The sequence below is a fragment of the Marmota flaviventris genome, chromosome 15, assembly GCF_047511675.1.
Source record: "Marmota flaviventris isolate mMarFla1 chromosome 15, mMarFla1.hap1, whole genome shotgun sequence".
Taxonomy (NCBI): Eukaryota; Metazoa; Chordata; class Mammalia; order Rodentia; family Sciuridae; genus Marmota; species Marmota flaviventris.
Window position 1 is genome coordinate 45,355,431 of NC_092512.1, and position 23,754 is coordinate 45,379,184.

General features: G+C 33.8%; 1 protein-coding gene across 1 annotated transcript; it reads left to right on the forward strand.

Moving 5' to 3' along the window:
* On the forward strand, window positions 1-23,754 carry Calb1 (calbindin 1). Its single transcript, XM_027950573.2, has 11 exons — window positions 1-235; window positions 768-844; window positions 4,472-4,546; window positions 12,447-12,530; window positions 12,625-12,681; window positions 15,763-15,840; window positions 18,420-18,475; window positions 18,566-18,605; window positions 18,728-18,781; window positions 21,669-21,740; window positions 22,082-23,754. Exons 1-11 carry the CDS (start codon window positions 157-159, stop codon window positions 22,193-22,195), a joined length of 786 nt encoding a protein of 261 aa, XP_027806374.1. The 5' UTR covers window positions 1-156; the 3' UTR covers window positions 22,196-23,754.

A 23,754-nucleotide genomic window follows, 5' to 3' on the forward strand; every position in this document is an offset into this window, starting at 1 on the left:
TCCGGAGGAACGCCTGAGCTGAGCAGCACCGAGGACAGCGCCCGGCAGCGCCCGCTCCCAAGTCCTGCTCCCCAGCCCTGACAGGCACATCGAGGTTCTTGCTCGCCCTACTCTCGCACGGACACTCACACGCACCGACACCTACCCCTCTGTACAATGGCAGAATCCCACCTGCAATCATCCCTGATCACAGCCTCACAGTTTTTCGAGATCTGGCTTCATTTCGACACTGACGGTAATTATTATCTTTTTAACTGTTTCAAGACCCCTTCCCCTAACCCTAGCCACCGAGCCTTTCTTTGCACTTCCCAGAGCCTCCTGATCCCGTCGTCATTTTTTTTTTTCCTATTCTTTACTTCTCCCCCCACTCTGTTTAATTTTATCTCCCGTACCTGCTGTCAATCCTTCAATGAAAGTTTATATTGCTTGTGTGTAATGCTCAAACCTTAAACTTTCCTCTTTCTAGGAACGATAACGGTAGGAGAGAGAGAGAAAAAGAGCAGGGATTGGGGAACCCTGCCCCCCCCACCCCCCAAAGTTTTCTGTGGCTGTGTTCAGCATCCTACTAGCCACCTTTGTCCTTAGTGCAACTTAAGTTTGACACCTCAGAAGCGGGGAGCTGCCGTGGCTGTACCCTTGGCTGGTTAGTTAATGTGGAGGCCAGGGAGCCTCTTAGGTTGCCACAAAGATAGCTGTCGTGGAAAGAGGACGCAGAAGAAAACTTGGAGTGAGGCATCTGACACCTGGGCCCCTCTTTGTCTTTGCAGGAAGTGGTTACCTGGAAGGAACTGAGCTGCAGAACTTGATCCAGGAGCTCCAGCAGGCGCGGAAGAAGGCTGGATTGGTAGGTTAGAGTTTGTGAAGGAGGAAAAAGACCTTCAACCCTAAAACATGAATATTCTTGTGTTTTCATAAGTCATCAGGGGGTCAAGGACTTTCCCGGGAAATGTAAACATCTTTTGAATGAGAAAGGCGAGAACAGCTTTCAAATTGCTTAGAGAGAAAAAGAGGGTAGTGGGGAGAAGGAGAGGGGGGGAATTCCCGAGAGAGGGAAAGAGGGAGGAAAAACCTTACAGTCTTAAATCAGAGCTTTCAATACAGATATTCTATACTTGTGCCTGCTTCAACAGGTCTGAAAAAGAAAGGTGGATATGTGAGAACCTTTAGCAGACCACCACTTCTGTCACTGAATTCTGTTGGGTAATTTTTAACTTCTCTCTTCCTTTCTGAGAGAAGGGGGTAGAAATACATTTCTGCCCCTTGGTGGTCAGGAAACAGATCTGCAGATTATGGATCTCTTCTAATGCCAGTTATTGTTGTGATGTTAATGTAGTTAGGGAGCCGAGAAAGCATCCTGTCTTGACCCCTTTACTGGGGAAAGTTGGTCAATTGCTAATATAATAATGCACAAGAATTTAGCAAAGAAATGTCTTCATTTTTGTTAAAGAGAAGAATTCCAAAAGCTAGAGAAATAAAATGTAAAACAATTTTAAGAATTCAATATATTCTTACAAAAAAGAGAGAGAGAGAGAGAGAGATTCTAATTGGAAGCAATTAATGATGTTTTGAAAGAAGCTGTTTGTAGTTTAAGCCATTAGGTAATTAAACAAATGACATTTCTTACTAATTATAAATATCATTTGGATATAAATCAATCTGTTAAGATTGCCAACATAAAAATAAAATATACCCAACTTTTAACCATATGAGATGGTTGTATAGAGAAAAATGGGCTGAGAATTTCAACCAATATATTGGGGTTTATGTAAGACTGTCATTCAGAAGGTAGTGTTGGGTATCTAATTGGATATCAATGATCTTTGGCCTTTTTACTATGATTAGAAATAAATTTTTACATTATAAATGTTGTACATGTCATCTCTGTATATTATATAGAAGATCAACAGCTTTAGGATTGAGTAATATGTACATATATATACACACACACATACACACACACATATATATATATATATATATATATAATTTACTAAGGGAATTATCTTTTTGTTCTATCTAAAGTGTATATTACACCTCTCTGTACAACATATTTAAAAGAATTCCAGAAGGCTCTAAAGTGTATTGTGGGGTATTACAAAACTGTGGGTTACTAAAATCATTGGCCAAATTGATTTTAAACCAGATCTTGTTCTAGACATTGTTTTATACAGATTTAATATAATGCAAATCTTTTAAAAGTATAATAGAATGAGATCAAATTAAAAATTTCATATACTTTTACCCTCCTCCCACCTTATTCATTACTATGTAAATAAATTCATACAATCCTATCATTATAGCTCTATGAATCTTTGGCCAGTAAAAGCCCTTATCTTCCTTATTTAATAATATATATTTAAAATATATATATATAGAAAAAGAGGGTAGTGGGGAGAGGGGGGGGATTCCTGGTTGAAAAAGTCTTACTTTTCATAAAATTTTGAATTAAAATTTTGAAAGATGCTTCCAACAACTAAATGACTATAATTTTTCCAGAAGTAGTTTTAATACTGAAATTTATTTTCATCTTAGATATTCAAATATTCAAGAGCTTTGTACGGTTTTTCCAATGTTTCCTTTCCTCCTCCCATTTTAAAATTTGAACCTTTTTGTAAACAATATGTTCATATTGGAGTTTTAAAGAGTTTATATCTTCATTATTTTTTTCTACTGCCTATACTCTTAAGTCTGGAATGTATGACGATCCAATTATTAGATTTTATTTCAATAATATTCAACTTGAGCACAGGTAAATGATTATATCAATTTATTTAATACCTTGGTTCTTGAGTATTTTTCTAGAAACTTCAAAAATTTTACCAACTGAATATAACATAAATGAAAGATGGCAGTCAAATATATTCCTGAACTATACCCTTTTACACTAAACATATTGTTTTGTCTTTAAATTTGTACTCCTCTTTATAAATCTTTAATGATCATTATATATTTTACAGTTTAAAAAATAGATTTTGACACAATTGTCACCAGAAACTTCACAACTAAATATCAAGTATTCCAGTTAAACTAGTAGTTTTATGTAGTTGTAAGATTTAAGAATGAATGCATTGGTTTTACTTTAAGATTTGTGTGAAAAATATAGGGACTGGTATTCCTCTGTTGCCATGGGGATATCATTTTATTTTCTTGTAGTTGTTGTTCTAACAAAATTTAATAAATGCAAATGGTAATTTACCCACAGTAGAAGAGTTCTTATCAGACTACAATATAATTAAATTGTTTTGTTACTATTTATTACCTTAGTTCAACTAAAGATATTTGCATTGATATCAAAAGGATTTTGTAAATACAAGCAGTAATATTTAGTCTCAATATAGCCTTTAAATTACATTAACTTATCTATCCCTAGAACAAACCTGTGTGGTAGGTGACCATTGTGTTGTCAGTTATGATGAAAATTGAGACCTTAATTTGCTTTCAGAAGGATGTAGAATATTAGTAAGGGCTGACCTATTTTAAATAGGCTTCAGTTAATGCAACAGGGTTATTTTAAATGGGCTTGTTGAAACCCAAGGGTAAAAAATGAAACTTCTTGAATAAAAGCTCTATGTTCAGATCACAGCTTTTAGTTCAGAACTCTCTAATCTCTCAATATCAAAAGAGATTATAAAAGCAATAGACTATATTGAAAAAAGCGACAAGACAGCATTAACTTCTGTCACTCTTAAACTTGTTTTGTTGTACTACAATACATGGGGAAGAGGATATCATCTTGGATGAAGTGGAAACACTAAAAACTTCTCCCTCAATTACTGTTGGAGGCAAATATCATAAGCATACAATCCACAGTCTAAAATAAATTCACCAAAATAAGGTCATCAATATTGCCTGTTAATGAAAGTTCAAATTGATCAAATCATTTTTTTCATCTCAAATTTTTCCCCCAATATTAATTTTTAAATTTATTTAATCAATGAATAGCTATTTCATTCTGGGAACATTTCTTGCTCACCAAGTAAATTACTCTTCAACATTCACTTTTTTTTTTTTTTTTTTTTTTGCTTATGCAAACCAAAACACGTAGTTCTACCATACATAATACATTATGCTAGCATAAGGAAAATGTTATAGGACAAATAGTGCAGAATATAAAATAATCTTTAATGAAACAAGTAATATTTAAAGTATATTAGTAATTATCATTCTATTTAAATTAACTAAAGTTAATAATAATGAGTAATTCTGATTATTTTCAAAAGATAGCATATTCTCAAAACTAATAATTTAAGATAAATTCTAGTGACTGATACAAAAATTTTCATAAATATTTAATTTGAAACTAATAAATACTATGTTAATTACATCTAATTTTCATGACAATCATTTATCAACATGCATAATTCTAAATGGTTCCCAATTTGGCTTTTTATAAAAATAGATTAACACCATCACAAGCATAATTGTTTTGTTTTATTTTACAAACTTCATACCTGCTTTCATATAATTTTAGGAGTTATCGCCTGAGATGAAAACTTTTGTGGATCAGTATGCGCAAAGAGATGATGGAAAAATAGGAATTGTAGAGGTAAGGAACATATGCATTTTTTTCTGATTTAATAAGTGAGCTTCATTTTTTTAAGTTATATTCAAGTCAGACATGATATGACAAGACTCATTCAGAGAAGACTATTTTACCTAAGTAATATATAATCTTCTGTTCAGAACGTATGAAATTTTAAAATATTTAGAAAGGAAAGAAACCTAAGAGTTACCTAATCTAGAGCTTCAGTATAATATATTGTAAAGCTGAGACCCTCAAGAAGTGAAATGGTTAGCATCTGGTCATGCAGCTGTTTGCTGTCACCAGTGCAGTTAGAAGAGGAGTGCCCAACTTCTGGGTGAGTGCTCATCATATAACACCACCCACCCTTACTTCAACTGCTTCATTGGTACATACGATCATTTAACCGTGTAGACGTTTCTGTGGAAATTTAAAATTAAATGTTTGCAGTTGCCATAAAAATGTGGCAAAAAGCTGCATCCTGGTTTCTGAAATTCTATTTTTGATTGGATGATGGCCTCAGTAAAACTCAAGAACTGAAAAAAAAGTAAGTGAACATTTTATTCTATGTTATAGGTAAATATTCCTTTTGTGTCTCTAAAAGTTGAAACTGTGTCAAATCCTTTCTTTTCCAGTTGAGGACAACTTACTTTGTGAATCAAGGAAGCAAAACTGACAATGCATCCATTTTATATTCTCAGATTTATGGGGTTGGAGGAGGGAACATTGTTGCTTACCTTATTTCTACTTTTCCAAACTGGTGGTGCAGCAGCTTCTGTCTATTTCTGTAAGCTTAAACTAGTTGAATGGAAAGTTTTTTCCAGAAAAAAAGTAATAAGGTCATATTTTAAACTATGACAAATCCCAAGTATAATAACGCTTTCATAGAGTGTTCTCAGTGCATTAGATTGACAGGTGTTCTGACTTTCAACAACTTTTAGTTATAACTTACCTTTGATTCAGAGAACTAACCTGGTTTTCAAATAATTGATCTTATTAGGACACTGTGGTGCTGGTGTGAAATACACTTAATTTTAAACAGCTACTACAAATAGAGATAAGGGAGGGCATACTATTATTATCTTTGCAATTAAAAAATTTCCCTGGAGTATACCCTTTTCCCTTTGCCTATGTATAACTCATTACTATATAAATAGATATTAGTAATGAGACTTACAGATTGAGATAGAGGCCAATTAATCAAGATATAAAATCATCAAGAATAATAACATAACTTTAAAATGAACACAAATGAGATGAGGTAAATCATATTATTCAAAACTAGCTTTCAGAATCTGACATCAGTGAAAGTCTAGATTGGTTATTTCAGAATTTGGCATACTGTATAATTGTAGTAGAGGGAAGACTGTCATCTTATATGCTATGTGTTACACCTTGAAGGACTTCAGTGGATCTATCTATTTATTCTCTCTCACTTCTTTGGTTGTGCTAGGTTGTATAGTAAAAAAACATGAATCTTATTCACATGAATTTTATACTTTTAAAATGAAAAAATGAATGATTTGTTTTGAATCCAGCTGTTAGTATTTGTGATGTAGTTTAACCATTTATGCCTTATTATTTTAATTCTATTGTGAATGAGAAGCAAGAGGTCACTTAGCAGAAGCAAATTGTCTTGGACATTTGGTGATATATTTCTCCAAAAGATTAAGATAACAAACTATTCAAGTTCGGGTTCCCAGGCTAAAAAATAGATCCTCCTATTACATTTAGACTTTATTTTATTGTTATGAGGTCAAATAAAAGAACGTATTTGAAAACTTTATAAATTGTATAATGTTACACAAATTAAAATTCCTTTTTTTTCACATTGGGGTTACATCTTGATTAAACCCATTGGAAGCTGAAAGCAGCATAAGTAAAAAATGCATTATTAATACACTTTGCCTACAGAACATCATAGCTTAGCAACAGAGAACATTGTGGAATAGAGTTGCAGACTCTCATGACTGTGGCTGACAGAGAGCTGCAGCTTGCTGCTACTGCCCAGTTTTAAAGAGAATATTCTACTGTATATTTTTATTCCAGGAAAATATAAAAGTTAATTTTTTTCCAGAGTGATGGAATTTTTTCATTTGTTCTAATTAGTTGTACACGACAGTAGAATGTGTTTTGACATATTGTCATATTTGACATATTGTCAAAAAAATAATAATAAGCACAACTCAAAGCTGAGATTTTGATGTACAATTTTTACTGAATGTATACTGCTTTTGCACCATTGTAAAGTTGAAAAATTGTTAAGTTGAACCATCCCGAATCAGGGACTATATAGAGACGTTATTTGGCCCAAGAATCTGAAACTTGATTTGGGCAGATCAGTTAAAACAGAAAGAATTGAAAGAAGAGAAGTGAGACATGTAAGAATTTGTTACAAGATTTTAGTGTTCTGGGACATGGCACTTTTTGCTAGATAGGACCCTTGAGAAGAAATAGCCAAATTCCTCATTTTCAGAATGAAGCAATTGAAGCTCAGAAAGTTAAATGATATACCCAACAGCCCACTAACAGGGAATGACAAAACCTGTATCCAGACCTAGATCTGACTTCAACCCCACAATTCTTTTCATGTACTTGAGTTACCAGTGAAAGACAGAGGAGGAATGTGGATGTGGGAGCAGGAGGGGTGGGATTCATTGGAGATGAGAAAATGAAGGAATGGGAGAACAGGGAGGAGATTGCCATGGTAGTTCATAGGCACATTGCTTAAAGAGATTAACAAGCAGTAAAGAGCAGTTTGGAAAAAAGCTGGAAAAAAAGAAATTGAAAGTTACAGATAACGTGAATAAAGTGAGGAAAAGAAAGCAGAGAATGCCTGAACTTACTGTGTGACCGCTGGTGTCACCAGAAAGTTGTGTTAAATGATGCTCATCCTTTCTTTATCCAACTCCAAATATATTACTTGCTTAGAAATCCTACATGTAATATGGAACACAAAGACACAAATCCTAACCAATTTTAAAAGAACATGAATCCCCCATCTTTCCAAATGTAATGTGTGAAAAGTAATGTGCACATATGACTTTTTTCTGAACATGAATACATGAATAATTTCATGTATTTAAATGGATTTTAAAATTCATACAAATTCAGTTCAGTAATAACAAGATTTTTAATGTGAATTCAAAACAGAAGCATTAAAATTCTGAAATAATTTAACAAATACCACAATTAAAAAATGTTCTAAGTGTATGTAAACTAGTAAGTCTATTGCAAAGAAGTCTAATTAAAATAATTAAATAAGGAGACTGAATGATTTGCAGGGGACGGAATTTTCTTTTCTGGGATTCACACAAGTATACTTATTTTCTTTAGCTGGATGTCATATCTATAAGCTTTTTTCTGATCCCTTGGGCAATGTATGGGACCCTACCATCTTCTCCAGTCTTAGTATTTTTATCTGTTCAGGTCAGTGCATCCACTGAAAAAAATAGATCTAAAAGCTATTTTAATCCTAAAAGTGTAACAACCCTCCCAGGAAAACAGGCACTTCTCTTGCCAATTTTTTCTTTCTTTCCACAGTGGGATTTGTGCATATAAGTTTAGGCAGGATGAATATAGTATTTCATGGCAGACTACTTATCTATCCACCTTATAATTTTTGTAAATGACTGACAATAAAATTTGACTCAAAATTTTGCTCTGAATAGATTTTTTAAAATAATTTATTAGGAAAACATTTTTGATTCAACATTGAAATGGAGGATAAGGAAGCTTGTAAGGGACAAGGATCTCAATATCAAGAAAATCAAACTGACTGACTTCAAATGTGGATCAAACTACAAGCTAAGTAAACAGGCTATTTACCCTCTCTGAGCCTCTATTTTCTGAGCTCTAAATAGAGAGAACTATGTATTAATTTCATAAAGTTGTTTTGAGTATTAACATTAAATCTGATAATATACATCAAACAAATAGATCAATCCTGGCCCACTGTAAAAACTTAATAAATGTTTGTTATTATTATTAAATGTAAAAAAAACTTATTAGAAAATTTACATATTCTGAATATCAAGTCTTTCCCACCACTTGTTACATAACTTGTCAAATTCAAATCATTAGACTCAAGTAGCCTGAAATGTATGAGATCATTTGCCTTGCAAGTTTTCTGAACTCACTTCTTATTGGCTAGGATAATGTTACCCTCCTTCTCAAATGAAAAAGGGAATGCGTGGCTAATGGGCTCAAGAAGGTGAACATACACCAGGATTGTCTTTGGAAGTTAGGAATTGTGCTTCATATACTTTATGTATCTCAGTCATTTATATCTCTAATGAAATTCCCATCATGTGAACTCTTCTCACACCTAGCACTTAACTTTATCACTATATCTATCTCCTGCTTGAAATTGTCAAGAAAAAAATATTTGGTTGAAATCGTCTGTCTCCTGTAAGATTCTTACTAGTGGTGACTATGAATCACCAGCTAGTAACAGAGTGACCTAGTATTTAGTAGCCAAATGAACCACAGAGATTTACATCAACTCCAAAACTTAAGACAAGGGCTCCATACTATTCCAGAAAAAGAACAAGATGTAAAGTTATTGAGTTTCCTGGGAAGCAGATTTGAGTGGGAGAGTAATATTGAAGAGGGTGTTTAGGAAGTTCTTTGAGATCATTTCCTGCATAAAGCCACGAAGAGAACAGGACTGGACAAAAGCAGATGCTGGGAAATGACATCCTAACGGAGGCTTTGGCTAACCTTACAGTGAGCCCTGAAGCAGGGGTGACCTTTCAGAGATTTCCCAAGTTGAATGAGAAATTCAGGCCTTTATATTCCCGTGTGGGTTTGTAATGGGAAGCCACCTCTTGGGGTCACAACTGTCGTCAGCCCAGGCAGTTCCTCAAAGGGGCCTGACAGCTGAGGTCACAGCATACTCCAGAACCTGAAGGAGCTCTGGGTAGCATATCATAAAGTCTACTCCAACCCTTACCCACAGCTCAATAATAAGTTATTTGAATTATCTCCAGTGGAATTTTACTTCCATTTACTTATAGCCTATCCTGACACTAGAAAAAGTCAATTGCCTTCATTCATTGCATCAATAAATATTTACTAAAATTTGTGCAGTTGCTGAGCAAAAAAACTCAGTAAGTAAAACATAGGCAAATAGAAAGTTTTACTTCCCCCATCTCAGTAGCAGACAATGAATTCTAACAAGTGAAGATCTGAGGGATTCTGTTTGTGTCTATAGGGATCCTCTTCCCATTCATCCTCTTGGTATTTTCCACTATCTTCTGCAACCAATAAAAAAAGTTTGGGGATGGCTAAGGACTAAGAAATCACCAGCATTTTGGAATAGGCAGTACTGGGTACTCCTATGGACAACAGTGACATGGCAAATCTAAGAATAATGCAGCCCTACTTAATACAGTCTATGAAGACCCATTGACACACTATTGATGTGGTCTTAGATGTTGCAGCTGGAAAATTACTCTACCTACTCTGAAGGATCAATTACAACACAGGACCACCACAATGTTAAACCACACCATAAAAAGGATTTATGTTCACTACAGTCACATTCTTCCTATCCATATATATTCATTGATTTTTAACGACTGGTTTGTCTTATAATAATTATTTACATGTTTAAGATTCATTTCCAATGTTTGTAAAATAGGACAGTACTGTGTTGAGTATATCATTAGTAGTTCAGCAAAATGAAAAAGAATGAATATGTCACATATAGATACAATCTGTAATTTTTAATCATTAAAGAACAAAACAGCATGAGCCAAGAAATACACATTGACCTTAGACATGACAAACAATTTGACCCTCTTTATGTTTGACATTCTAAGGACCTCTAAACTTTCTATGAGTTACATGAACTTTAATTTATGAACCTGAGATGGTTCAATTTCCACTAGCAACCCACTCACAGAAGAAGAGGAAAGGGGACGTTATAAGGAAAATAGTGTTCCAGTTTTCAGTGAATGAAAACATATTCATATCATATCCAGACTATCTTGTCACATGTAAAAATTAGCCATCAAGTATATTATTTGCATTCTAAGATTGAAGAAGCAACCTATATTATTTCTGTCTTTAAGAAGCATGCTGCTGACTTAACTTTCTAATAAGCAGCAAATTAAAATGATTTTTCAAAGTCTGCCAATCACCAAATTATTCAATCTCTTGGGTTTTAGCATCCTCAACTCAAAAATTGGGGCTTTAAATTAAATTGAATTGCATTATTTCTGAGTTGTATAATTCTATGATTTAAGAAGTCAAAGAAATAAAAAGCCATAGAAGAGTCCTGAATGTATTAAGAGATCTGGATCTCTCTTGATATCTCTCTCTCACACACACACAGACACACAGACACACACACACACACACACACATATACACATCCACCAGTGATATGTGTGTTTTAGGACAAAAAGCTCACCAGGTTTTAAAAAAATTACTGCAAATCCTAATCTCCTTTTTCCACCTTTTAGATTTATTAGTATCTACCCACACTCATGACCTTTGCTTTAAAATAAGATGTTTTCTGACTGAGTCTTGCTAAACATCCTAATAAGATATTTGGTCCTTTCTCTTAGTCTTATTCCCACATGTATGACCAAAAACTAAAGTTTTTACTTGAGGTCTTATTTCAAAGATCTAAAACAAGATAATTTACAGGACATATTATGCAGGCATAAGGAAGATGAGATTGCTTGCATTTAAGTTAAAATGTTGTTTTGAATTAAATTTTAAACGAACATAAGATGATGACACTTTTAAAAAAATAGGTGTGATAATCTAATATGGTAGCATTTTTAGGACTTATACTAACCTTAAAGTTACTCTAGACTACAGATTCTTGCTTTACACTGGAGGAATGGGGGTTCACGTCTGTGCCCCAGGGAATTAATCAACTTCTAAAAATTAAGTGAAGTATAGTGTATGTAGGTTCATTCTTTAATGTTGAAGACACAATGAGTCCAACAGAAGGTGTTTTGAACCCAGTACATTTAAGAGACATTAATTTCTCCTTCAACTTATTTTAGTGATGAGGGAGGGTACAGAGGTCCAGAAATGGCTGAGGGAGTTGCTGGGACCACAGCTCATTAGCAGTTAATCCAGAAATAGAATTCACATCTGCAGTGGGGCCATCAATCCAATTCCCTCCTTCTCTGTATGCAATAGATGGATTATATTAGTCTTAAAATGGGATCCAGAGTCCTCTCCCCCCACCAAAAAAGGGGGGGAGGAGAAGTATTGAAGCTATGAATAGAAATCTAGGGGAAATGTCATAGACTTAGACAGTAAAGATCAAAAATTAACCTAAGTCCTGGGTTCAAGCAGCAGATGTCCTTTTCACAGAACCCAACAACTTGACTTATCTGATGACTGTTCGGTTTCTCACTAGTTGTTGTGAATTGTCTCTCAGCCTATCTTCCTGCAGCTTTACAGTTGTCTTCAGTTTACTGTCTCTTGCATCTCATAGTAGACGTTTCCCTCCGACTTGAAAATGCACTTTTTTTTTTATTCCCTCCTTTCCCCTACATTCTTGTTTCCTCCATTTCACATGAAATTCATGGCCAAATGTGCCATCTGTGCAACCGGAGAGGAAAGAGACTTGGTTTGTGGCACAGAATACTAAGGGTTCAAGCTGCCAGGGTAAATCTGCTTGTAGGTGCACAAACAAGATAGGGTCCTGCATCAGCTGTTTCACTGACGGGAGAACCAAGCACTTAAGAACACATGAGCAAGAAAACCCGATAAAGTTTGAAGGAGCAGAATACCAGAAAGAGCACATCAGCTCATGTTTTTCCTCTCCTGCTTCTCTAAGCAAAAAAACTGCTTCTTAGGAACATGTTGAAGCAAAACTAAGCAGCAGGTGATAGCAGAGATTTGTTTCAAGCTCTTTACCACAGTGTTTCTATTCTTTTAAATCGTTTTCCAGTTGGCTCATGTATTACCCACAGAAGAAAATTTCCTGCTACTCTTCCGATGCCAGCAGCTGAAGTCCTGCGAGGAATTCATGAAGGTAGAAGAAAGATGTTACTTTAAGAAAGCTGCTAAATGTGCAAAAATTGTCAACTTTCTTCTTTTAATTTTGTTTTTCTTATCCAAAATTACAGACATGGAGAAAATATGATACTGATCACAGTGGCTTCATAGAAACTGAGGAGCTTAAGGTAAGCAAATCAAACCTTAGGCTAAGCTTTTTCCTTTCAAATGCAATTATGTATTGCTAAGGGCTTCATAGGTTTTTTTTAAAAACCTCCCACAAAAGAAACCAATGTTGAGCAATGGCACATTTTCACCCACTCTTCCATATCATTAATGAAATACCATATCAAAAAAGAGACTTCAAGTGCTTCTTGAAATTCTGTTCAGCAAAGCGAGAAATTAGCATTTTCTGGGGTGTACATAAATTATTATATAAGGCAGACAGATAGAACTATATACAAGGTGAAAAAGATACCCCATTTCCATTGAACTTGGAAATTTTATTTAATAAAATAAACACTTATATAAATAGACTTCCATTTCAAAAGAAAGACAAAGACAAATTACGGGACACCTATTTCAATGCCAACTAGTTTATACACATTGTCTTATTTAAGTTTTGCATGAGTTTCAAGATTAATATTACCACAGTTACAAAAGGCTTCCAAGAAGTGATCTACTGCAGACCACATGGAAAAAAGACACAGGACTGCAGTGTTTATACCCAGACTTGTCTACCTTCAAAGCCCATAGACATTCCATACAACCTACTGCCTCTCAACAACAACATCAGCAAAATCCTAATAGAATTGAACTTGTGAAAATTGCAACTTTGAAAGTGAATTTATCAATTCATATCCCACAGAGGGACTGAGGAGGTGGTGTGGGAGTTGGATATAATGGAAAAGAAATCTGAAATCAAGTCTTACCTTGGGGCAAATTGGTCCCTGGTTCTATCTAATGTTTTTCATCTTTAAAATTGGGGTAATAATACCTTCCCCTCAGATGTATTGCAAAGCTCAAATAAGATGTCATATGTGAAAGATTCTGTGAAATGTAAGACATAATAAATCGTATTATACAAGAACTCAATTTACTAGCCTTTCAGAAATGTGGACAAATCTTTCATCAAATTTTCTCAAATCAACCTTAGAATGTTATGATCTGAAAGATTCTATATTCTTAATTCTGAGAGACTGAAAGGGGAGCAAAGTTAATATTTACTGATCACTTGAATATACACCTTCTATGTGGTAGGCACAGTACTATGTGCTTGAAATGTATTTTAACATTTAATCCTCAGAGAAAACTTGCAAGGCAGTTTTCTTATTCGTTATTCCTGATGTATAGAGAGACTGAAGTTCAGAGCAATTGGACAATTTTTCAAGATTGCACAGCTGCCTAGGAATGAAACCCAGGTTTGGACCTAGCATATCTGCTAATATTAATAATGCCTTTTTCCTATAAAACCACATGCCTTCAAGCTTCATTCATTGAGCTACTTCTGCTGATGCTATGTGGGAAAATACAAGTATCAAATAGTTTCCTAGTCATAGTTCAACATGGGTTTAAAGAACAAATAATTTTAGAGATGGAACTGGAACCTTTGTACCACTGCAAAATTGCCAAAACATATTCAACAGTAACCTCTAGAAATGTGAAGTTGCTGAAAAATGATGTATTTTACACTCTTGGGGCTCTGAATCTAGAGCCCACGAGGTGATAAGTGCAGCTATTGTGTCTTTTTTCCATTAGATTAAAAAAATTCTTTTAAAAATCACCTCAGTTCATAATGAAAAGCTTAGCGCATTTCCAATACTGACCTCAAAATATTCTGAAAGTCTCCTTCTTTGTTCTAAATTTTATTCTCAGAAAGAGATTCTAAATAGAAGTCCTGCTCCCTGGGGAATTTTGAAGATAAGTTGGCATTCTTTTTTAATGGATCTTTCAAGAAAGCTAATTTTAAGATCCATAATAGAGTAAAACATCGCTTGCTCTCAGACATGACTTTGAATCTTAGCGTTCCAAGGTTTCTCCCAGGCTATTTTTGTGACCACCATTTTAGTCTCTGATGAGGCTTTTTAACCCAATTAATCTCTGACAAAAGCCTCAGAAGTCTCAAAAATAAAATTCACCCCCACCAGATATCTGCAAATTTTCCATGCCTCTCTTTGAATGTGAAACAGAATGTTTGAAATGAAAATAAATTTATCAAGCCAAGAAAAAGGTTTCCTTCCAGAAGAGACTGAAGTCAAATCAGCCCAGCAGAACTGTTCATTTTGGAGGGAGATAAACCACTGCCGAGTCAAAGAAACCCAGTTCTCCAATAATATCTCAGCACAGGATCTACTCAGTTTCCATATTGCATTAATTCATTTCCTGAGCAAATAAAAAGTTGCTAATGATTAACACAAGATAAAATGAAAGACTTTATATGCTTAAGGACTTACATTGTTATTTATATGGCAAGCCTTTATAAAGCTTTTATTTGACTTATATTTGTTAAAAAAAATAATGAACTCACCCTAAGATTCAACTTGATGGTTAATCATCTTTATTCATCCTTCCCACATTAATCTCTTAATATGATTCATATAACCTTCAAGGATTAGATGCCATCATCTATGACCAACTGTTTTAGTTTGTACATTCAGCTGAAGCATGTTGACTAAGATTTTTTGAATTATATCAAGACTGAAATCTAACCAATAAGCCCTCTGGAGAAACAAGCCTCATAATGGCTATAAACTGCTCTGTAGATACAGCCTGTGAGGGCAGAACATGAATTTGAAATTAGAGGTAGAACTCCATCTGGTTTGCTGGTAATTTTTCACATCTTACAAAAGTATAGAGAAAAGCCCTCAGAATTCTTACAAAAAAGTCATATGAGTACTTGTGAAGATATCATTAAGCAGAAAGGCATCCTTTGGGTTGGCTGGCTTTTAGTTTTAATTCACATTCCTAACAGTTCACAATCCAGATTCTACTGTAATTGAAATCCTCAATACATGATATAGCTAAGGACTGCAACAGATCTGGTCTCAATAAAAAGCAGATGTTGAATCTATCAAAGGCAGTTTCATCAACGGAATGATACAAGGACCATGTGGTTCAGTCTGGCTTCTAAGGTTCTCTCTTCACCTGCCTCTACCCTCAAAAAGAAGCTTTCTTTGCAATCCTGGTATGTTCTATTTCAAGGAATGCTGAAACAAAAGCAGACAGTATATTATCAATGAAATTTATCTGGGTGTTCTTTGTCTTAACAGAACTTTCTAAAGGACCTGCTAGAAAAAGCAAACAAGACAGTTGACGATACAAAACTAGCTGAGTATACGGACCTAATGGTAAGACTGATCTGGAAAAGATGGTAACCAAGAGCTCATGAAGTACAACTGTGTTCTTGCTAATTCTCCAGGCTACACAGAATGAAATAAACAAACCACCACATGCACATCATTTCCTTTGAAAACTGAAATACTTAGGATGCTTCCATCTTAGGTTGAATGCTACAGGGATTGGCTTTAAGGATCAATGTATGAACACTTTTTTTCTTGTAAGGCTATATCATTTTTCTCTCTCAAAAGATGATTTGTTTTTCTTACAAAGTTCACATGACTATATCACCCAATTATATAATATGTATATGTTATATATATATATATATATATATATATATATATATATATATATATATATATATAAATTATAAATCACATCACCCCAAATTCTATTATAGAGGTTTTGAATCCATTTTTATTACAGCTTATAAAATTGAACTTTTTAGAGTTTTAAGAGAACTTCTAGTTTACTTAATTCATTAAGCCACTTAAAATTGATCACTTTTCTTTTGATTGTTATTTTTGGGTATTGCATCAATGCTATAGATAAAGAAATCCAAATACACCCTGAGTTCATTGCTTTGGTAAGTAGTATAAGCAAGATCTATTACAGAATATGAATAATGGAACCAAGAAAACCTCTTATACATAGGCCCCTAAAGTTTGAGGAAAAAAGTAATTAATGAGATTCTAGACTAAATAAAAACAGTGTCCATGAAGTTACTTTGTCTCAGATAGGTGAAGCTTGCTCCTTTTAATTTGTGATAGGATTGGGACTTCCGGGATACACATACATTTACAAGTGTTCTAAGTATTGTGAAGGTACTTTTGAGTTCTTATGCCATGATTTAAATAAATAACCTATAAAAATATACTGTATACTATTAAAGTTGTCATACTACATTAAATTGATGAGCAACTTCAAACCTCTGGTTACCCTGAAAAACAATCTTGTAAAATAGGTTTGATATATTTGATGTAGCAGCTGAGGTTTGCTTTCAGCCTACTTTATCTAGAAAAACAAAGACAAAGTTATAGAATGTTGTTATTGGCTTATTCACTAAACTTACATTTATTATAAAGTGGGACTAATCTTTAGTTTTAAAATAATCAAAAAGTTTTGTGTGTGTGGTTCTCTTTAATTCCTAATTACATTTCCATTTACAATAGCATATTAGCAAACAATTGGGATTTCTTGCCATGTGCCACAATGGGAAGATCTAAGGCCTCACTCATGTCTTGTGAAATGGACAATAACCTACATTTATTAATTTTCTATGCTGCTCCAATATTAAAGGATGTCTATTTAAAGTAGTCTTCTTTCCAGGTAGAAATTTGAAACAGCCTTTCAAAAACTACTCTGATGGGAGTTTCCCCCTGTTGGATTGGCCTGGTATATCTGATTAAATGTCATAAACCAGTTCAAATCCAGGAAGCAAATTAATCAAGAACTAATTAAAATTTAAATATATAGGTGGGGAAATATTTCCCTATGGGTTCTAAACTGTGTGATCTAGTTGTCCAGTATCTTGGTAGAAAGTGTGACAATACTAGAATTTATGGTTAATGTTATAGGTCAACACAGGACAATGAAAATTCTGTTCCTACAAAGAATTCCGAGAACATCTCAAACCACAGAATGCCCTTCCTTTCTCCTTTAAAAGATCTCATTAAACCTAGGTCCATTATAACCTGATCACAACCCTTCCTTTGAAAACAAAAATAAGGCTACTTGTTTACATACTTAGCATTCATTTAGTAAACATATTTCATGTATTTTATTTCACATATATCAGTTCGATATAGTAACAATAGTTGTTATTTTCTAAAAATGAAAATGCTTCCCCTAAATATATGAATGAGTGTGTTTATGCCAGGACATGTCTCAGGGTGTGACAAGGGCATAATTATATATAATGGAGAGCTATGGCGCTTATTGACTGTCTAGTACCCTGTGGAAAGTAAAAGGATTCAAAATTATTCAAGACTTCTGTTCTCTCATGTTATCTGCCTATTGCTTTTGTTTGTACTATTTTGTGCTCTAAAAGGGTAAAATGAATTAAACATTTATTTTCCTACAATCATTTGGAAGATTCAGGAAGTTCCACTTATTGCCAGGCACCACCCCTCTCACCTCTTTATATACATAAAAACATATGCAAGAAAAATGAATTATAATATTCTAGAAACCTAGCTAAGATCATGGTTACTCTGACTATTCTATATTGCTCTAATGAACTTTGGCAATTGACACAAGTTATAGAATTCAAAGTCTTAGGAGGACCGAGAATTCAAAGTCAGCCTCGGTAATAGAGGGGCACTAAGCAACTAAGTGAGACCTGTCTCTAAACAAAATACAAAAAAAGGGTTGGTGATGTGGCTCGATGGTTGAGTGCCCCTGAGTTCAATCCTCAGTAACACCCCCCCTCAAAAAAAAAAAGTTTAAAAAATGATCATTTCTGAAATTTTGTCTTATGGATAATTCAAGCTGCTTGATTTTGAATGTTCATCTTTATTCAATAAATCATTCCTCCATGATATTTTGTTTTGTCTTTGGAAACAAAAAAACAAATTTTGTCTTTCAGCTGAAACTATTTGACTCGAATAATGATGGGAAGCTGGAATTGACTGAGATGGCTAGGTGAGTTTAGGAACTATGGAAATGTTATTAGAATAAACTGGTCCTTATCCAAAAGTCTAATCTATTAATATAATGTTTTTCTTTCAAAAGGTTATTACCAGTGCAGGAGAATTTTCTTCTTAAATTTCAGGTATTTAACTTTTCCTCTATGGTGCAAAATACTTTCCTTGACTAGTTAGAATATGGGAGATTTGTCAAGAGAAATATACTAAAATACAGTGACTGTGTTTTAACCTTTGCTCTGTCTCCTAGGGAGTCAAAATGTGTGGGAAAGAGTTCAATAAGGCTTTTGAGTTATATGATCAGGTAAATGTTTGTTCTTTTTTATTGTCGTAATATTTAGCATAAGATCTACCCTTTTAAAATATAAAGTAGGAAATACAGTATCACTAACTATAGAAACAATATTATATAGCAAATCTTTAAAATTTATTTGTTTCATAATTGAGAATTTAATCCCAATGGTTAGTGACTCTCCATCTCCCCTTTTTCCAGCCCTGAAAACAACTGTTCTACTTTGTTTCTGTGAGTCTGACTCTTTTAGATATATCAAGCAGTGTTTACTCTCCTGGAACTGGTTTATTTAACACTTAGCATCATGTTCTCAAGATTCATCTATGTTGCAATATATTGTAGGATGTTTTCTTTAAAGGCTGAATAATATTCTATTATATATCTAGACCTATCTAAACACATACACAAAAAAAAAATTGTCATTTCATGCATCAAAGGACTTTCTGGTTGTCTCCACAACCAGATCTCTTCATGATCCTGATCTTTGGATAAATACCCAGAACTGGCATTGCTGATTATATAGTCATTCTGTTTTTAATTTTTTGAGGCACCTTTGTACTGTTTTCCACAGTAGTTACACAATTTTACATTCCTGCCAACAGTGTACAAGGGTACTGATTTCTTCACATCCTTACCAATACTTTTTTTTTCCTTTTGCTTGTTTGATCATAGCCATTCTAACTGGTGTAAGGTGATATCTCATTGTGGTTTCAATTTGCATTTATTAATGATTAGTGACATTGAATGTCTTTCCATAAACTTGCTGGCCATTTATGTCTTCTTCAGAGAAACATCTATTAAAATCTTTAGCCCATGTTTTAATCTAATTATTATTAGGTTTTGGTTTAGGAGTTGCAGGATCTCCTTATATATTTAAATATTTTATTCTTTACATTAAAGGAAATTAACACCTTTTCTGACAGTTTGCAAATATTTTCTTCTATCCTGTAGGTTTCTTTTTCATTCTGCTGATGTTTTGTTTGCAATGCAGAAGTCTTTGATTTGATATAGTTCCACTATTTTTGCCTTTGCTGCCTGTGCAGATGGGCTCAGATCCATGAAATCACAGCTAAGAACAATATCATAAAGATTTTACCTGTTTTCTTCTTGGAGTTTTACAGCTTCCAGTCATAAGTTTTTATTAATTGTGGGTTGATTTTTTTATATAGTATAAGGATCCCATTTTATTCTTTTCATATGAATAATATAATTTTCCCACCATTTGTTGAAGAAACTATCTTTGCCCCATTGTGTATTCTCAGCATCCTTATCAAAGATCAATTGACTACATATGGAAAGATTTCTGTTCCATTGGTCTGTTTCTGTCTTTATTACTATTTTTACGGATTGTGGTGGTCTTTTATATCATTTTAATTAATGTAGTTTGGTCACCTACTTTTTAAAAAAATTTTTTTAGTTGTAGATGGACACAATACCTTTATTCATTCATTTATTTATATATGGTGCTGAGGATCAAACCCAGTGGTGCCTCACACATGCTAGGCAAGCACTCTACCACTGAGCTACAACCCCAGTCCTGGTCACATACTTTGATAATAGGAAGCATAATGCCTCTTGCTTCATTCTTTTAAAAAATTGTTTTGGCTTTGGGGTTTTTGTGATTCCATGTGAATTTTAGTTTTATAATTTGGCAAAGAAAAAAAAAAGGTATTGGAATTTGGAAGGGGATTGCATTCAATCTATGGATTTCTTTGAGTAGCATGAACATTTTAACAGTAAGCCTTCCAGCCCATAGTACAGGGTATCTATATGCCTGTGTTTTTCATTCTTTCATTAATATTTTGTAGTTTTCAGTGTACAAGTCTTTCATTTCTTAGTTTACTCCTAAGTATATTCGTCATTTTTGGTACTATTGCTAAGTGGGATTTTCTAATCCTTTTCAGACAATTTTTTGTTAGTATGTGAAAATAAAACTGATTTTTGGATGTGACTTTTATATCCTATAACTTTACTAAATTTATTAAATGCCTAAGCTTTTACTGGAGTCTTTAGAGTTTTCTAAATGTAAAATTCATGTTATCTGAAAACAGGGACAATTTTACTTCTTCCTTTTTGATTTGGATGCCTTAAGAGTTTGCTTTTATCTATAATTTGATTCTTGAGAATTTGGAAAATGTTCACTAAGGGAAAGCAAAAACCTCAAACTCAAGGTTCATATTAATAGAGAGAGACGGTGAAAATTGTACAACCAATGCATTCTTCTCATAGAAGAGTATGATGGCATATCCCACATTGCACAAACCTTGATTCCAACCCCACCTTAGGATTGTCTGCCATGAGATTTTAAATAAAAGACCCAAATCCTCTGAGCCTCCATTTCCTCATTTTTAGACAAGTGATAATAGTTATGCTGACTTGCAGGGTTGAATAAGGATGAAGCTAGGGAACAACATCCCTCAGAAGCCTCCCATGCAGTCGATGGTAATACCCATATGTGCAGAAAGGCAGTTTGTGATGTCATCAATTCATGTCTTCAGCTTATTCCTCTAGTTTCTCTGCTCCTGGGCCTGGGTTCTAGAACAACTACCATCTCCTGGTATGACATCAGACCACTGACATAGCTTCTCCAGGCCTCAGTGTCTTCACTTGTCATATGGATATATTAATGACTACTTATATTTATGATGATATTGTTGACATCAAGTGAAAGAGTAAATGTGAAGGCACTTTGAATAGTTCAAGGTATCTTGCAAGGCAACTCACCTATTTTGCAATGTCAGAGTGGTTAAAAATGTTCAAGGCCTGATGTAACAGGTTAGAATATAAGTAGGCAACTGGCAGATTATCTGAGGATTCCAATTATTTCCATTTTACTTCATTGCCTTCTACTGGGGATGGAATTAATTGTGCACTGTTTTTTATTTCTCCTTCCCCCCAGGATGGCAATGGATACATAGATGAAAATGAACTGGATGCTTTACTGAAAGATCTGTGTGAGAAAAATAAACAGGTAATTTAGTTATTACTATGCCACTTATTTCTTTAATTGATTCTATTGAATCCATCCAAAAGCAACTACACTTCCATTTTGTAAATGTACCTTAAAAATTTATAGAGGAGCAGAAGTAGACTTCACTTCTTAACTCAATTTGATTCTGGCCTAAATCAGTGTAACTGTGAATAATACATTTTAAAAACAACCTTGTGATTATTCACATTTATATGGGAATTTAATGTAGCTCTTATAGGATTGATGTAACAAGCAGTTTTCAAATCACATTTTCTCACTTGACTGTAGTTAATTAACTTTCATATTTAACTGGATTACGATGCCATCTATGTTCTATACAGGATCTGGACATTAATAATATTCCAACATACAAGAAAAGCATAATGGCTTTGTCAGATGGAGGGAAGCTGTACCGAACGGATCTTGCTCTTATTCTCTCTGCTGGGGACAACTAGAGTTGGTGGCTACAACCACTTGCTAGTGATACATTGTATCTAAAAAATAACTGTGCACTATAAAGGAGTAGGCTGTATTTTCTTTTATATCTGTAAATTTCACTGCATATAGATAACTATCCAGGATGTGTGGCACATTCTTTTCTGCTTGTTTCTATACTGTTTGTAATATACAGTTTTTGTAATTCTATGATTGATAAGAAGAGAGCCTATGCTTAGGTCAATCAGTAACCCAATTAAAAAAATAGTCTAACATATCCTTGCTTTCCTAAATACAGCTGGATGTTAAGATTTCCCTAAATATTCCACCAAGATTAATCTCTAAAATTTTAGTCTCTGATGTGTAAATGCACATTTGTCTCTAAATATGAAATTATACATGGCAAGTCAAGCATTTTTATTTTAGACAATCACAGGACTGTTCCACAAAAATATTTCTAAGCTGTATTTCCAACTGTTAAGAGGAATGTTCTTTGACTACTAAAATACTCACCAAATTACAATAAACAATTAGTATGTCTTTATGAAGTTAAGAGTATCACTAGGGATTTAGTTTATTAATCAACAAAATGTTTACTGCTTGGCTTAAGTTGATTTGGTGGCAAGGCAAGGTAGTGCCAGATAACACATAAATCTGATTCTGTTTCCAACAAGTCTACTGTTTAAGAATATGACCTTAATCCATTTTCTAAACTATTTTCATGTGTTTCAGATATAATTATTCTAGTAAACTGCTCTTTATGTCATATTGTGTGTAAACTGATTAAATTTAATATACTGAGTATCCTGGTGTCAGTTTGCATACTTCCTGGATTTCTTTCTATGTAGAACTGTTCATTTCCACCAAGGGTATCTGCTGCCTCTGAAAATATTTTTTTCTAGCTATAACAACTCTATTTTTTACTACATAATTGAATTTTAATGTAAAATTCATAGCATCCTGATTATTGAATGTTATATCATCAATACTTTTGTGTATTCTGTGGATTCTATATTTCATATTGAGATCAGCATTCAAAATAGTTCTATTTCTATCTGCAAATAGTTTCAAATGAGTTGAAAATAGTATTAAAGAGAAATGCTAATGTAATCATTTATCTTATCTAGTAAGGGGGGGATTCTGAAACCTCTTTGACCCACATATAAGTCACAGTTTCACATTATTTGTAGCTAGAATATTCTATACTGGTTATAGTTGACATGCTATGGTTGGTGATTTCAGATTCTATGATTGTGAAGCCAGGAGTGATAAGAGAAGTGTCTGAGGGGAGTTTATAAAGTTACTGCCAAAGAATTAATGATGGTACTGGGTCAGCTTCAATGTTCCCTTTCAACATTTACTTTTTCAATTCATAAAAATAACAACAACAAAAAAGTATGAGTAATCTCTTTCCCTCAAGACTGAACAGAAGAGATCCGCCAAAAAAATAAAATTTATCCAATGATGTAAGTGAGTGATAGATTGGCTTTGCGTGTAGTGAGTAAATGGAAACACTGACATTAGACTGAATTTAACTACTAAGAATAAATAAAGATAAAAATGACCTTAATCTCTTGTA

Bases quoted from the DNA above. Each gene is read 5' to 3' on its own strand.
- Calb1 (XM_027950573.2), top strand. From the start codon at position 157: ATGGCAGAATCCCACCTGCAATCATCCCTGATCACAGCCTCACAGTTT. The intron at 4,547-12,446 runs GTAAGGAACATA...ATCGTTTTCCAG, and splicing joins GAAAAATAGGAATTGTAGAG to TTGGCTCATGTATTACCCAC. The intron at 21,741-22,081 runs GTAATTTAGTTA...TGTTCTATACAG, and splicing joins TGTGTGAGAAAAATAAACAG to GATCTGGACATTAATAATAT.